This window comes from Chiloscyllium punctatum, chromosome 15 (genome assembly GCF_047496795.1).
Source record: "Chiloscyllium punctatum isolate Juve2018m chromosome 15, sChiPun1.3, whole genome shotgun sequence".
NCBI classification, from domain to species: domain Eukaryota; kingdom Metazoa; phylum Chordata; class Chondrichthyes; order Orectolobiformes; family Hemiscylliidae; genus Chiloscyllium; species Chiloscyllium punctatum.
This window is the reverse complement of record NC_092753.1, coordinates 29591221-29608367: the sequence shown is the minus strand read 5'-3', so window position 1 is coordinate 29608367 and position 17147 is coordinate 29591221. Positions and strand designations below refer to the sequence as shown.

At 40.9% G+C, this 17147-nt stretch overlaps 1 protein-coding gene across 1 annotated transcript in view; it reads right to left on the bottom strand.

Annotated features, from left to right (window-relative positions):
- Nucleotides 1-368: 368 nt before the first annotated feature.
- Nucleotides 369-17147, bottom strand: part of gemin8 (gem (nuclear organelle) associated protein 8) — a 40149-nt gene continuing 23370 nt past the window's right edge. The window contains exon 3 of the mRNA XM_072584849.1: nt 369-738. Coding sequence (XP_072440950.1) covers nt 482-738 — 257 coding nt within the window. The 3' untranslated portion in view covers nt 369-481. The remainder of the gene's footprint in view (nt 739-17147) is intronic.

The window sequence follows — 17147 nt, the reverse complement described above, 5'->3', positions numbered from 1 at the left end:
CAAATCCATCTTTGGAGGAAGCTTTTGCACTTTGTCGCTACCTCCCAATATCCCTTTCCTTTTTCAGTTTACAAGGATACCAGCTTTCACTCCTTATTTGGTTCTGCACCTTCTTCACATAGAGAATCCACTTTCAATTAAGTGATCTGCAAAGCACTTGAAACAGTGGAAAGGGTGCAGTTGGGGAAAAAAAAATGTGCCAAGATTAGAGAAGCTTAAGCTTTGCAACCCTGGTAAGGTGAGCAAGTGGATCGCACTGTTTCTCTGCTGGTTATGCTGTAGATCTTAACCAAAATACTATTATAATGTCCAAAGTTAGAGGCTTTCATGCTAAAGCATCACTTCATGTTTAACTTGTAATGGTAAAAAAAATCTTATGTTTATTAAGCCATAACAAACACTGTTACAAAGTAAAAATGGCTACAATTTTAGAAATGAATACTAATTAGCAAAATCAGTTTTATAGGAGAGATAGTCAAAATCAAAGTTTCAGTGGAATTACAGGCCAGTACTTTGGCTGTTTCTTATCACACTTTCTATCAAACAGAAGTTGCATTGCAGTTTCCATTCCTTGGATTTTAGTAGCATCATCTCCATACAGTCTCCTCATTTCAACCAGTCTCCTTTCTCCAGGTCTTTCTGCAGGTGGTTGAATTGTTCTCCCTAATGTACTGTGAAAATCACGGTCAGCCAATACATACATTGCCTGTCGTTCGTCATCATACTGTTGCTGTCGCTCTGTGAACACACAAATAAAAACAATGAACTAACATGCACGATAAGTGGAAATGCTGACATCCAAAATTCACGAGAGAGCAACATTATGCTTATTACTCCACTTGGTTGTGAGTCAAATGTTCACACTTGAAGTTAGCAGGCTGAATTGTGAAAATTGCATTCCCAGAAGTGGAAGTATTGGGCAAGGTATCTCTACTAGAACTAGAGTTCCTCTATGGACCAGATGGGCTGGATAGTCTTTTATAGCTGCATGTTCTAAATAATTTTACACAATTCTAGACAGGAAACACAAATTGCAAAGTTATATTAATGGTATTTCTTCTGTTAAATCAACACAGCTCACATCTTTCTCTGAAAATAGACCCCAATACAAAAAACAATTACATCTTTGACTATATATCCATACATACACATATCTCTCTTCATTTGATCACACATCAGCAGAAACAGAGGCACAGCAATAATATCACTGGCCTCATAATCCAGGGGCCCAGGCTAATGTTCTTGGGACAAGAGTTCAGCTGGAATTTAAGGGTGGATTTAAATCTAGATTTTAAAACCAGTCAGTAATTTTAGCTATGCAGCTATTATTCATGGTTGCAAAAACCCACCTTTTTCGTTAATTTAGTTCAGGGAAGGTCATGTGGCTTACACAACCCAGTCTATCCAGACCTCTGATCATGTGGCTGACCTTTAAGTGCCCACCACATTGCCCATAAACTTAATGCTTGCTAGACCAATAGATTAACAAATGCTGCCCTTGCCAACAGCACCCACATCCCATGGAGGAGTAAAGAAAAGATATGTGAATAGCCACAGTTCAGAATATTTCAATGAATCTTACAGACAAAATTAAAATTTGGTTCACATTTCTGATAAAATAGGTTAAAGTAATTAGCAGTAATGAATCACGTAGTGAAAAAAATGATACTGGCACATTATGGTTTAGAGCCTTGAATAAGTCTCCAAATTAGGGGAAAAAAATGTGGTTCAACGTATTTTGCTGAGCTTTTGTGCCATGGCCTAGGACTGGATGTTAAATAATCACAACTTCAATGAAGAGAGCAGGAGGACATGCAAAAAGCAACACCAGGTATATCTAAAATTGAAATCAAAACAGAAAAATGCTGAAGACACCCAACACATCAGGCAACACCTGCTGAAGAAAAAACAGAGTTAATTTTAAGATCAAAGGTTCTTCTTCACAGCTGCTGTCAGACCCACAGTTTCTCCAGCATTGGTGTGTTTTGGTTTCACATTTCCAGCATTCACAGTATCTTGCTTTGATACCAAAAAATGAGATACAAACCTGGAGAAGCTACAACAAAGGACCACATTGTGACTGACACACACACACACACACACACACACAAAAAGCAGCATGCAATAAACAAGGCTAACCAAGACATCAAATCTAAGGTCTGCAGTTCAGCCACATCCAGTCATGAATAGTGATGGACAATTAAACAATGGAAAAGGAGGCTTCACAAAATATCCCTATCTTCAATGAGAAGGGAACCCACGTACGGGTGCGAAAGCCAAGGCTGAAGTATTTGCATCCATATTCAGTCCACTGATGCATCTTGGCCTGCTCCTGAGGTTCCAATTTGATTCACTCCAAATGATATCAGGAAATGGCTGAAGACCGGAAACTGCAAAGACTGTGGGCCCTGGCAATATTTCGACATTAGTACTGAAAACATATGCTCCAAAACTAGCTGTATCGCTACCCAAGCCTGTTGCAGCAGCTACATTAGCACTGGTCTGACAATGTGGAAAATTGCCTAGGATTTAAAAAACAATTATTTGACACATACTTTGTTTATAAAATACAGTGAAAAGTGTTGTAGGGTTGCCACTCTCCAGCGTCATCTTAGAACACAGAAAAATAAACCAAAACAATGAACAGAAGGGCAGAAAGAGTGCTCAACTTTACAGTCCTTCTTAAGCCCTTCGCCATGGGCCTGTTGGCCAGCCACCAGGCCCCTTCACTGCACTGCTGCCACTGCACCAGAACAAAAGTCACCTCCACCAATGCCCTTGTCACTTTGACTCCTCAATGGACCCCCTTGCCAATGCAGCTGCCACCAATGCCTTAAGTACTGTACCAGCCCAAAGTCAACTGCCACGAGTATGCTCTAGGCCCATCTCACCGATGCAGCTGCCGTCGCTGCCACCGGGACTTTAACTGGGCTCAAACTCACCTTTGTAAACGCTTAAACTGGATGTAGACACCACCAGGAACTGAAACTCACTTCTGCCGCAGTGGGCATGAGTTGGTGCTAGGACCATCTTGCCAGGCTCACTTAGAGTCCGTAGTGGTCTCACTCACTGCTGTTGATAGTATCACTGTGGCTGAGCTCTGCTGCACTGAGGAGCGGTGCTACAGCTTACAACAGCACAGCCCAAACACTCAGCCTGCCTCGGAGACTCCACGGCATAGCCATCATCACAGCTGCTGCATGGTAAGGAGGGCGAGGCTGCACATGATCATGGGTCATTACCACCTGCACTGATGGACAACTCAACAGTGCTTGCCATCTCATCATTCCACATCCAGGACATGCACATGATGTCTGCATGCCTTTATGTGCCCTGGGAGGAAAAAAGGAGGACAAATTCAACTTGTCAATTACCGCCCTCTTGGTCAAACTCTCAATCAATCATTGGCAAAATGACTGGCGGGGGTGGTCAACAGTTCTATCAGGCAGCTCTTGTTAAGGAATAAGGTTAAGGTTCACGAATACTCACATTGGTACCATTAGAACCACTTGGTGCCTTGACCTCCTACAGCTAAACATGGACAGAAGAGCTGAACTCCAGAGGCAAGAGCAAAGTGGCTGCTTTTAACATCAAGGCCACATTCGGCAGAGTGAGAGTTGAAGAAACCACAGAAAAACTTCAATTAATGTGAAAGAGAGGGGAAATCTCTGCTGACTGGAGTCATACCCAGTACAAAAGGAAGATAGTTGTGGATGTTGGATATCAATCATTTAGTCCCAGAACATCTTTGCAGGAGTTCCACAGGGTAATGCCTAATAAAGCTTTATTCCTGATGAAGGGCTTTTGCCCAAAACGTCGATTTCGAAGCTACTTGGATGCTGCCTGAACTGCTGTGCTCTTCCAGCACCACTAATCCAGTCCTATTGGTTACAAGAGTAGGTTAGAGGCTAGGAATTCATTGGCGAGTAATCCACCTCGGTCTCTCCAAAACCTGTCCATTATCTACAAGATTGCGCTGGAATACACCATCCTGACTTGGAAAATATATTGATGTCCCTTTGCTGTGACCAACTTAAAATCCTGGAACTCCCTTGCTAACAGCACTGTGGATATCTCCACACCCGATGGACTGCAATAGTCAAGGGGGCAGCACATTTAGGGTCAGACAATAAATCCATAACCCATGAGCAAATGTGAAAAATAAAACAAGCGTTGGTCCAGGAATATTAATCTAAATTTGCATTTCAGTAAATAAAAAAATTGATATTTTAAGAGATGATAAATTGTGTAAAGAAAATCTGGGCAACAAGCCAGTCCACCAGTATGTTATAACCTACTGGGATATCCTGCCTCCATGAAAATATGATTGCTAAGTTAAAATAAAAATGCAATCCAATCTGATTTGTCTTTCACAATCCTAACAGTTTAATGTACAACCCTTGCTTCCCCTTCACGTGATGTATAAATTAATGTCTGGCAGCAACAGAAAAGATTAAAAAAAACTTTCACAACAAAATGAGACTCAGTGCTACAACATTAAGAGTCACTTGAACGATTGCAGATTTTCACTACACTTGTGATTTTGAAGCCACCAGTGTCATCTACAGACCATAGTTAAATGGACAAGATCTCAATTTATAGTTTAGCATTCCTCTTCTTAAGGATGACACAGCCATCCATCAATACTGGAAAGAACAGTTTGAACAATGCCTTAAATGAGAGTCCACAGTAGGAGATGATACTATTTGGGTTACACTCAGTACCCTTTGGTAGAAACCATGGGTTGACAACCATTGGTTGGAGACCTGCAATAGTGATCAAAGGGAACAAAAACATCAAAGCCTAGATCCCAATGGTATTCCAGCTGAGACCTTGAAAGCTCGAGTATATTTGTTCACATCAACACTTCGTGTACTCATCCTTCCAGATTTTGGAGGAAAAGTAACTCCCAGTCAGATATAACCTAGAGCTCTGTGGGAAGCTAGGGAAGTGATTGCTGGGCCCCTTGCTGAGATATTTGTATCATCAATAGTCATAGGTGAGGTGCCCGAAGACCAGAGGTTGGCTAACGTGGTGTCACTGTTGAAGAAAAGTAGTAAGGAGAAGCCAGGGTAGCACAGACCGGTGAACCTGACATTGTGGTGGACAAGTTGTTGAAGAGAATCCTGAGGGACAGGATTTACATGTATTTGGAAAGGTAAGAACTGATTAGGGATAGTCAACATGCCTTTGTCTATGGGAAATCATGTCTCACGAACTTGATTAAGATTTTTGAAGAAGTATAGTTAGTAAGTTTGCAGATGACAGCAAAATTGGAGGTGTAGTGGTCAGCGAAAAAGGTTACCTCAGATTACAACAGGATCTGGACCAGATGGGCCAATGGGCTGAGAAGTGGTAGATGGAGTTTAATTCAGACAAATGCAAGGTGCTGCATTTTCAGAAAGCAAATCTTAGCGGGACTTATACACTTAATAGTAAGGTCCAAGGGAGTGTTGCTGAACAAAAAGACATTGGAGTGCAGGTTCATAGCTCATTGAGAGTGGAGTTGCAAGTAGATAGAATAGTGAAGGCGGCGTTTGGTATGCTTTCCTTTATTGGTCAGAGTATTGAGTACAGGAGTTTGGAGGTCATGTTGCGGCTGTACAGGATATTGGTTAGGCCACTGTTGGAATATTGTGTGCAATTCTGGTCTCCTTCCTATCAGAAAGATGTTGTGAAACCTGAAAGGGTTCAGAAAAGAGATTTACAAGGATGTTGCTAAGGTTGGAGAATTTGAGCTACAGGAAGAGGCTGAACAGGCTGGGGCGGTTTTCCCTGGAGCGTCGGAGGCTGAGGGGTGACCTTATAGGGACATGGATAGGGTAAAAAGGCAAAAGTATTTTCCCTGGGGTGGGGGAGCCCAGAACTAGAGGACATAGGTTTAGGGTGAGAGAGGAAAGATATAAAAGAGACCGACGGGGCAACTTTTTCACACAGAGGGTGGTACATGTGTGGAATGAGCTGCCAGAGGAAGTGGAGGATGCTGGTACAACTACAACATTTAAAAGGCATTTGAATGGGTATATGAATAGGAGGGATTTAGAGGGATATGTTCCGAGTGCTGGCAGGTGGGACTAGATTGGGTTGGGATATCTGATCGGCATGGACGGGTTGGACCGAAGGGTCTATTTCCATGCTGTACATCTCTATGACTTTATGACTGTAAGTAATGAAGAGGATTAGGTTAAAAACAATGACTGCAGATGCTGGAAACCAGATTCTGGATTAGTGGTGCTGGAAGAGCACAGCCGTTCAGGCAGCATCCGCGGAGCAGTAAAATCGACATTTTGGGCAAAAGCCCTTCATCAGTGGACAGCAAAGAAGGTTACCTCAAAGCACAACGGGATATTGATCAGCTGGACCAATGGGCCGAAGAGTGGCAGATGGAGTTTAATTTAGATAAATGTGAAATGCTGCTTTTTGGAAAGGCAAATCAAGGCAGGACTTGTACAATGGGCTTGTTGCTGAACAAAGAGAACTTGGAGTGCAGGTAGATAGAATAATGAAGGCAGCGTTTGATATGCTTGCCTTTTTATTGGTCAGTACATTGAGTATAGGAGTTGAGAGGTCATGTTGCAGCTGTACAGGTCATCGGTTCGGCCACTTTTAGAATACAGAGTGCAATTCTGGTGTCCCTGCTATAGGAAGGATGAACTTGAAAGAGTTCAGGAAAGAATTACAAGGATGTTGTCAGGGTTGGAGGGTTTGAGCTATAGGGAGAGTCTGAATAGACTGGGGCTATTTTCCCTGGAGCATCAGAAACTGAGGGGTGACCTTATACAGGTTTATAAAATCATGAGGGACATGGATAGGGTAGGTAGACAAGGTCTTTCCCTGGGGTGGGGAATCCAAAACTAGAGGGCATAGGTATTAAGTGAGAGGGGAAAGATTTAAAAGGGACTTGAGGGACAACATTTTCATGCAGAGGGTGGTGTGTGTATGGAATGAGCTGCCAAAGGAAGTGGTGAAGGCTGGTACAATTACAACATTTAATAGGCATCTGGATGGGTAAATGAATAGGAAGGTTTAAAGGGATATGGGCCAAATGCTGGCAAACAGGATGAGATTTATTTGGGATATCTGGTTAGCCATGGACGAGTTGGTCAGTTTCCCTGCTGTCTATCTGCATGACTCAATAACTTCAGGAATGCAACAAGTGTAAGAAATTAGGCTCTGTAATTAAATTCCTGAGGAGGGAAAATTCTGGCAGGCATTCATCAAAATCACCGCCTTCCTGTGACAGTGTAAATCCTTCCAGAGTCGAGGTGCACTTTTAGACCTTCCAGAGCGCACCTCTAACATCTACCTTCTTGTCTCACAAATCAAAGTAAAATGCGAAGAATATTAAGTACTCTTCATTGTATTTATCGAACTGACTGAAGCATTGGGCTCAATAAATTGCAGGACTCTGTAGGGTATACTCAAATAATTTGGATGTCCAAGAATCTTCTGCATAATCCTGCAACTGCTTCATGATTTAGCTCCAACTGTCAAATGGGGAAATCTGAAACAGATGCTTCAAATAAAATTTGGAGTGGTGTCAAGCAAGCTCATGATAGTTTCTATACTGTTTAACATCTGACATTACCCATTTATTTCAAAAATAAATTGCCCTCTACTGTTTGTATGAAGCATTGTCCAGATGGAAAGCTCTTTAATCTCAGGGGTCTCTGTGCCTAAGTTGTAGGTACATATGATTTATAAGTTGTAGTGTGGCAATTATTTTGTACCAAATTTGCAAGCCACTTTTGATCTCTTCAAAGCTGCATATTAAAGAGCATTGCTTATCCTTGAACACCGCCTAAACAAAACAAATCAATCCAACCTGTTCAGCCAAATATCCCTCCTCCCATGTTCACTGAAGGAGAGACACTGGAATATATTGAGCACTTCCTGTCAGGTGTATTTGACAACAAAGACTTCTGCAAGTCAACAAAAATTCAAGTGTATACAGCAGTTGCAGTCATCATTCTCCTATGCTGCAAAGAAACCTGGACTGTACATCAGAAATAAATAAGAACACTATAAATTCCATCAACAATACCTCTGCTGCATCTTTTGGATTCAGTGAATCTTGAGGTACAGTGGTAGCGTGTCTGTTCATGAGCTGGGAGGCCTAGGCTCAGAGCCCAACTACCCCAGACATGTCTCATAACAACATGTCTGAACAAGTTAACTGGAAAATATCTACAATACTCCAATGACAAGATTCACATCCTTTATCCATGTTAGAGGAGGGATGGAATTGCACTGGACAGAATGCAAAGGAATTTATTGGGATGCTGCCTGAGTTGGAGACTTTTATTGATGTAGATTGCATAGACTTGGGTTGTTTTCCTTAGAGCATAAGAGACTGAGGTGAGGCATGATTGAGATGTATAAAATTATGAGGGGCTTAGACAGGGTAGACTGGAAGAAACTTTTCCTCTTGGTGGAGGGATCAATAACCAGGGCCCACAGATTTAAGATTAGGTGGCTGTTTTTCATCAGCACAGACTCAATAGGTCAATGGGCTTTGTTGTATGTTGGAACACTGTATAATTATGACACTATGACTATCGACCAAACATTAGTGTCCTTCTTGCAGTCAGCTCCATAAGCATGAAATGGAAAGCTCCTGAAAAAAATCAATTACGATGGACTGGACATTGTGTCTGGATGGCTGTAAACAGCCTGCCCAGTCAGGTCCTGTTTTCCCAACTCTCAAAATAGCCAATGTTCTGAGGAAGCAATAACGTTCATAACTTGTTATCAAGTTATATGGCACTCATCCACAGACTCTATCAACAAACACATCGACCTGGACCCAATATACCGGCCACTACAGCGGACAGCTCGAACTGACAACCGGAAGCGGCAGAGACAGGCCACAATAAATACCGGAAGAAACAGCACAGAAGCGCTTCACAGGAGGCTCCCAAGCACTGAGGATGTCACCTAGACAGGGGACAAAACGTTTGCAAGACAAATTCCCAGCTTGGCGAACAGAACCACAACAACGAGCACCCGAGCTACAAATCTTCTCCCAAACTTTGTTATCAATTGTTCAGAATGGCAGCTGACAAAGAAAAGGAAACTATGTTCACTACATTCTGGGATTCTCTACCTCATTTGTCCAAAGGCCTATGGGTCAAGAATTAGCCTCTTCAGCCATAACACTACTCAATGCAGAAACACGCAATCAAATATACATCATTTTTGATGTAGGTTTGTTCGCTGAGCTGGAAGGTTCATTTCTAGACGTTTCGTCACCCTACTAGGTAACATCTGCAGTGGGCCTCAGGCAAGGCACTGCTGATAATTCCTGCTTTCTATTTATATGTTTGGGTTTCTTTGGGTTGATGTAATTTCCTGTGGGGAAGTCACTTCCTGTGGTAGATGAAGTCTAACTCGATGAGTTTGTTGATAGAGTTCCGGTTGGATGCCACGCTTTTAGGAATTCTCATGTGTTTCTTTGTTTGGCTTGTCCTAGGATGGATGTGTTATCCCAATCGAAGTGATGTCCTTCCTCATCCAGATGTAAGGATACTAGTGAGAAAGGGTCATGTCTTTTTGTGGCTAGTTGATGTTCACGCATCCTGGTGGCTAGTTTTTTGCCTGTTTGTTATAGTCTTTGCACGGTATTTTGTAAATTACATTAGTTTTGCTTGTTGTCTGTATAGGGTCTTTCAAATTCATTAGCTGCTATTTTAGTGTGTTGGTGGGTTTGTGGGTTACCATGATTCCAACACATCACATCTATGGATTACCCAGAATTCACAAACCAGGAGACCCTCCTCAGGCCCATAGTCTCACTACCTGGAAACACCAACTTACAGATTGGCCAACGAGCTACACCCAAAGACTAAAACACTTAGTAGAAGCTACTTCATCCATTCTACCCAAGAATTCCTGAGGACCAAAGACATTAAGATAGAAGAGGATGAAATAATGGTCTCCTTTGATGTAACAGCCCTGTTTACATCAATCAACATTAACCTGGCCAAGGAAACACTATTAGAAGACCCAAAGGCACATACACAAAACACCACTAACTCCATCAACAAGGACAGTATTGTCAAGCTAGTGGACCTATGCCTTACCACACACATCAACAACAAAACCTACAGACAAACCAAATGAACACCCATGGGGATCTCCGATATCAGGGTTCTTAGCAGAGGCAGTAATTGCAGAGATGTGAACAAACAGCACTGCCAACCATCCAACCCAACCTTTGGGTCCACTATGTGGATGACATCTTTGTCATTACTAAACAAAACAAATTAGAGGAAACCTTCAAGACTATCAATAATACCTTCACTGGCATAAAATTCACTAAAGAAGAGGAAAACAACAACTAACTGCCATTCCCAGAAATCACAGTACAGCAAACAGCCAATGGGGAACTTCAAACCAGCGTCTATAGGAAAACACATACGGACCAAATATTGAACTACAGAAGCAATCATCCCAACACCCATAAATGAAGTGGCACCAGAACATTATTTCAACTAGCCAACACAGACTGCGTAGTTCTTCTGTGCTGCAGAGCAGAGGAAAATGACCTATACCGTGTATTCAAAAAGAATGGGTACCCAATGAACACAGTCCACCGATTTCTCAGCAACAAACCAAAACAAGCAGACAAAACACGTCCAGAAACCCTAGCCGCTCTCACCTAAGTCAAAGACATCTCAGAAATGACTGCCAGACTACTCAGACCCCTGGGCATCATGGTAACCCACAAACCCACCAACACATTAAAACAGCAGCTAATGAACTTGAAAGACCCTAAACAGACAACAAGCAAAACTAATGTCATTTACAAAAAACCACGCAAGGACTGTAACAAACATTACATTGGACAAACAGGCAGAAAACTAGCCATCAGGATACATGAACACCAACTAGCCACAAAAAGACATGACCCTCTCTCATTAGTATCCTTACATACAGAGGAGGAGAAACACCTCTTTGGGACAACATATCTATCCTAGGACAAGCCAAACAAAGACACACAAGAATTCCTAGAAGCATGACATTTCAACCCGAACTCTATCAATAAACACATTGAGTTAGACTCCATCTACCACCCACAGAGAAAGAAAAACAGGAAGTGACTTCACCACAGAAAAGATATCACCACAGGAAATTATATCATCAACCCAAAGAAACCCAAACATATAAATAAAAAACAGGAATTATCTGCAGTGCTTTGCCTGATGCCCACTGAAGATGTTACCTAGTATGGTGACAAAACGTCTTGAAATGAACCTTCCAGCTCAGCGAGCAAACCTACATCCAGAACCTCAACCTGAGCTACAAAGTTTAAAACTTGCTAATACATCATTCTCCAGTAAAGGGATAACTGACATAATCACGATTTTTACCAGAAGTTGTTTTCACTACATCAATGTTTTATCATGAAACAGGCCCTCACTAATTACGAATCAAATTTGAAAGGATAAAAGCTTCAATTTTGTTCCTAAATTTATCATTTTCTCTCCTTCCATTAAGCTTTACTATGTTCTCAGTGACAGCATGGAATAATAAAGTGGCAGTATTCCACACATTAATAGACAATTGACTACTTGATTAGATTTGTGTCAGCTTCATTAAAAAGAAACTGTAATCCCAATACTTCCTAGACAATTGGTTTTCTTTCACTCTGTTGAGATTGAAGCAGATTTAGGCTAGATTTGCCACCAGCAACATAAATATTTCATGAGCATCACCAACACAAGGGCAGCTACATCCTACCCAAAGAACAAACACATCAATTTTAGCTCTCTTTTCATAAGGAGGGAACCCTAGAGAAATTTGATTAAATACAGTGTTTCCAACTAGAGGTATTGACCTTTCCCTCCAAATCAGTGTTGTATCAGTCACTGTTATTTTACACTGATACAGCTGTCTGCGTTATAGTTCAGAATCCAAACAATAAGATTAGGTTTAAACCAGCTGACATTGCAATGCCAGTTGTTAATACCAATCTGTCATCATTTCCAGTCAGTGTACTAACAAAAGTTTTAGAAAACTAATTGATAATTAATCCATCAATCCAACCAATTTTCCATCTATTAATCACAACGTACTAAACATTTACCAACAATACATTAATTTAGAAAAATGAGGGAGATATTATTCAATTTGTAATAACTGAAATTAGGAAGCCCTGCTAATTACTGGTCACTACCAAATAAATAACCAAAAAAGATTTTACAAGAGCTGCAATTTACTTCAGCTAAACACTGGGAAGATTGAAGTTATTATCTTCAACCCAACACTGCTGCCACCTCCCCACAACTTCAGGCTGAAAAGGATTTTAAAAATATATTGCCTCTCTTAAGCTGCCCTTGAGAAGGTGGTGGTGAGCTCACAAAAGCTGTAATCTACGTGGCGCAGGTAAACCTAAAGAACTCTGGTGAGTTCTAAGTTTTTGACTGTATGACAGTGAAGGACCAGCTATTTCCAAGTCAGGATGGCATGTGGTTCAGGGTGGAACCTACAGGCTGGTGGTGCTCCCATACATTCACTATTCTTGCATTTCTAAGTAATTAGTTTGGAGAGTTGTGAAACGCTGGTCTCAAGATACATGGCTCTCAAGTAGCTGCAGTGTATCTTGTAGATGGTACACACTTCTGCCAGTCTGTCTGTGTCTGAGATGGAGGGAGTAATATTTACATGATTGATGCATGCCAATCAAGTGGCAGCTTTGTCCTGGATAGTGTTGAACTGCATTAGTACTTTTGCAACTGCACTCATTCAGTAAAGTGGAGAGCAATCTATTACTCCCGAGTTGAGATTTGTTGTTGGAGGACATGTTTTGGTAGAGGTACTGCAGAATTCCCAACCTCTGACGTATGTGTTTTTATAGCCATACTATGGAGGTTAGTCCAGTAAAATTTCTGGACAATGATAACCTACCAAGACATTGATGCTGGATAATGCCAGTGAATGATGAGGGGAGATGGTTAGACACGGAGATGGCTGTTGCCTAGCACGTGTGATGCAAATGTTACTCGTCATTCATTAACCCAAGCCTGAATTGGCCCAATCTTGCTGATATACAGGCAAGAACTATTACATGATCTGCGAAGGTGTAAATGGACTGAACATGTACACTCACTCCTTGTTCTGTGAATTTGCAACCTATGGGTTTGCATACTTGTGAGGTTGGCCCAGATGGACTATTTTTTCCCCTATTTGGTAAGTCCCAATGGATCGTACATACCTTCATAGTAAATACAGGATTTCTATTTTTGGGCTGTGGTTTTGTGTTATCTGTGGGAGGACTGTGCCCATACCCTGTGGACAATAAGGATTTGTTATAAATTAGCAGCAAACACCCTGCTTCTAATTTTATGTAGTGAGGTTCAGTGAAGCAGTTGATGCAATTCCAACAACCACAACCAGCTTGCTTTCTGCTATTGATTCTAAGCAATGGAAAATTCTCCTGATTCCCAGGGATTTCAATTTTCTGAAAGTTGTTTAAAGCCGTACAAAGTAAAATCTGCATTGATACCATGGGCAGTCATCCTCTTCTCACCCTTCAAATTCAAAATTATACAAACACCAGGTTATAGTCCAACAGGTTTATTTGGAAGCACTAGCTTTTGAAGTGCTGCTTCTTCATCAGGAGGTTTCTTCACCTGATGAAGAAGCAGCGCTCCAAAAGCTAGTGCTTCCAAATAAACCTGTTGAACTATAACCTGGTGTTGCTTGATCTTTAACTTGCCCACTCCAGTCCTACACCGGCGCCTCCAAATCATGGTTCCCAAATTCAGTTTTACCAAGAATATAATGAGGTCAGGAACTGAGTGGTCCTGACAAAATCTAAACTGAACATGCAATTGAGCATGCGATAGGGACATTTTATCAGTACTGCTTGAAAGCACTGTTGACCACATCTCCTATCACTCTGCTGATGGAATGTAGACTGATGGGGTTGTGCTGGAGTACAGTTTTACCCATGTTCTGTGGACAAGGTATATCTGGATAATTTTCCATTTGTCTGATGATACCAATGTTGTAGTTGTATTGGAAAGGCTTGGCTAAGGACGAATGGTTCTGAAACACGTTTCTTCAGTTCTACAGCTGGGACGCTGTTGGGGCCAAGAGGCTTTGCTATATTCTGTGCACTTAGCAATTTCTTGATTAGGAGTTGGAGTAAATTAGATTGGCAAGAAGCTCAGGAGGAGGCTGAGATTGACTATCCACATGGGCATTTGCATCTGAAAATGATTTCAGCTGATTCAGCATTGTCTTTTGCACTGACATACTGGCCTCCTAATGACTGAGCAAAAGGATGTCTGTGCAGCCGCCTTCTCCCACTAGCTACTTAATTGCCTCGCATCATTCACAAATGATGATTAGATCATCAGTGATCCAAAAGATGGAGACGGCAGAGCTCTTTCTGGATCTATCACTCATGGGATCTCTTAACTCTGGTTAGCATTGCTTCTGTTATTTAGCACGTGCAAACTCTTGAGTTGCGGTGTCAACAGGCAACCTAATTTTCAAGTATTTCTTAGTGCTGATCCTATAATCATTCTGATGCTGCACTCTGAAGTCTTGAGTTTAATTTACAATGTACTCATGGATAGCTCAGTTCAGCTTAGATTTCAGTACATAAAGGGTGGAACAATTTACTTATCTTCGAACAGGGTAAAGGGACAGTAGGCGCTTCAGGGTACCCTACCTTAACTAGTGAACTCTGCATACTTACTGTGATGCCCCACAGTTAGGCAACTGTTATGATCACAGCTGATGTTAATACTGGTCAAGTCAGATCCCAGACTGAAATAGGGTTTGATAAGTTTTTTTTCTAGTTTTAACAAAGGGTGGTCTCTCACTAACTCATAAACATGCAATGATGCAGATTTGTCTACAAACAAAAACAACCTAAAAGTTTATTACATAAAAGAACTGAAGATAAAATAAACTAAACTATTCACATGTAACACAATATAAAAGATTTCAAAACAGTAAAATACAAAAGAATAAATGTTTACAGTTCGGACACCTTGTCTATCACAAATAAGGGTTGATTTAGCTATAGGGGGTTTCCCCTAATTGCCCACAATAATTCCGGAATCTATGATGTGAAATCTTAAAGAAGTACTGTTTACTTCATTAACTTATAAACTCTCCCAACTTAAAACAAATTCCCACGAGTCCTCAAACCACTCACGTTCAGACATTTTTAAAAAATCACCATGGCTACAGAAATACTACAAATTAATCATTAGTCACACAGATAATCCACATGCTGTAAGTTCAAATTCAAAGTTTGAACTCAAAATATGATACTAAAATATATACAAATTACACACACCTTACATGACAGCCACATCCACTCTAATAATGATAAAGGTGTTGGTCTTGGTTTGATGCTAGTACACTCAGCCTGGAGTCAGCTTATGATTTCAAGTCTCACTCCAATGGCTTAAGCAGGCAATTTAGGACAACCTCCGTGCAGTTATATAACTTCTATTCTAAATGAGGTTCAAATACTTTGTAATGTTATGAACAGAATACCATATTCTAAATTTCTGATAAGTAGCTGCTAAACATCTGAAAGCTAGAGGAATTGACTGGCAAGGAACAGATGGCGCAAAGACAATACATAAGGATGATGGTAATTAAGGGTGCCTGTTGTTATAAAGAGCATTTTAGTCTTTCGAAGGATTTAACAACATTTCAACACACACTTGTATAGATTCAGAAGTTAAACTTTATATTCAAAAGTACTTGTGCACAAGTACTTCTATCAATTTCAACATTTTAATAGTTGATTCCCTTATGCCTGGTGAATGATTCTAAATTCAACTCACGCAGGATGATACAGCTAAGGTCATCAGCAGACCCCCCGCAATTAATCCTAGTGACAGCTCTTCATACTTTTGCTCACACAGTATGTGCCAATCAACTGCAAGAAAGAGGAAGGATCATTGCCAAGTCTTTATCAGCTATAAGTATATGTTCATTCTTCAGAAAGGAATGTGAAGTCACCTGTAATGTCCCATCATTCTAGCTGATGGCAGTTAATTCAGCAAGGGTTAAGGATCATTTGCCTATTGATTGTAAGGGTTTTAAGTAAATAACTAAGCAGCCTCGACTCAGTTCCTTGGAAGCTCAATCAAGCAGCACAAATTCTCCCAATTCAACATCTATTGCTGACTTTACCCAGAGGCCGCAAGACAGCTGATGTGAATAACAGGAAAAATAAATGACATTTCTGCAAGCATTGGCCAATCTTCTAAGGCTGCAGCTGCTATACATTAATGAAATACAGAGACTGAGCTTATTCTGCATTAAGGTTGCTAGACTTGGCATTCTTAATGGTCAGTATCTGATATTCCCACAGATTAGAATCTTACTTTGATGAGAAAAAGTGGCAATTACATCCTCAGAGGAAGGTACCTCTAATGAGCCCAGGAGTGTTAAATTAACAATAATGATAGTCATTAACCTAGCAATACTTCAGCAATTGTCATTTTAACTATATATGTTAACTTAACTACTTCATAATATCAATTGGCTTTATCTGTACCATCAGTACTCAAATGTGCAGTTCAACATTTTTGTCTAAACAAAGAGAGAATCACTGCTGGAAAACAAATGTCTTTCTCTTCGTCTTTGGCACTTATAGTAGGCATCACCTCCCATTAACAGCATGTCCTTTCTTCTGAGACCTTGGTTTGAAACCAGCCCAAAAATGAAGAAGTGCAAGCCCCAACAGTCCTCAGTGCAATGACTGAATAACCAGTCTGAGTTGTCACTTGCGCAAACCACAGGGGTGCTTCTGATTCAACATTATTAGTTTCTGTTATCTGGTTATGAACAAGCCAAAGTAAAAGGCTGGGGTTGGGAAAATAGTAAAATAACTCATTGTTTTTGAGATCACAGTCAAGAAAGATTACCAGTGTTAAAACAAGAGTGAGCTTTGTCACTTTATGTAGTTAAAAATCACAACACCAGGTTATAGTCCAACAGGTTTATTTGGAAGCACTAGCTTTCAGAGCGCTGCTCCTTCATCAGGTGGTTAAGGATCAGTTGATGAAGGAGCAATACTCTGAAAGCTTGTACTTCTAAATAAACCTGTTGGACTATAACCTGGTGTTGAGATTTTTAACTTTGTCCACCCAGTCCAACACTGGCTC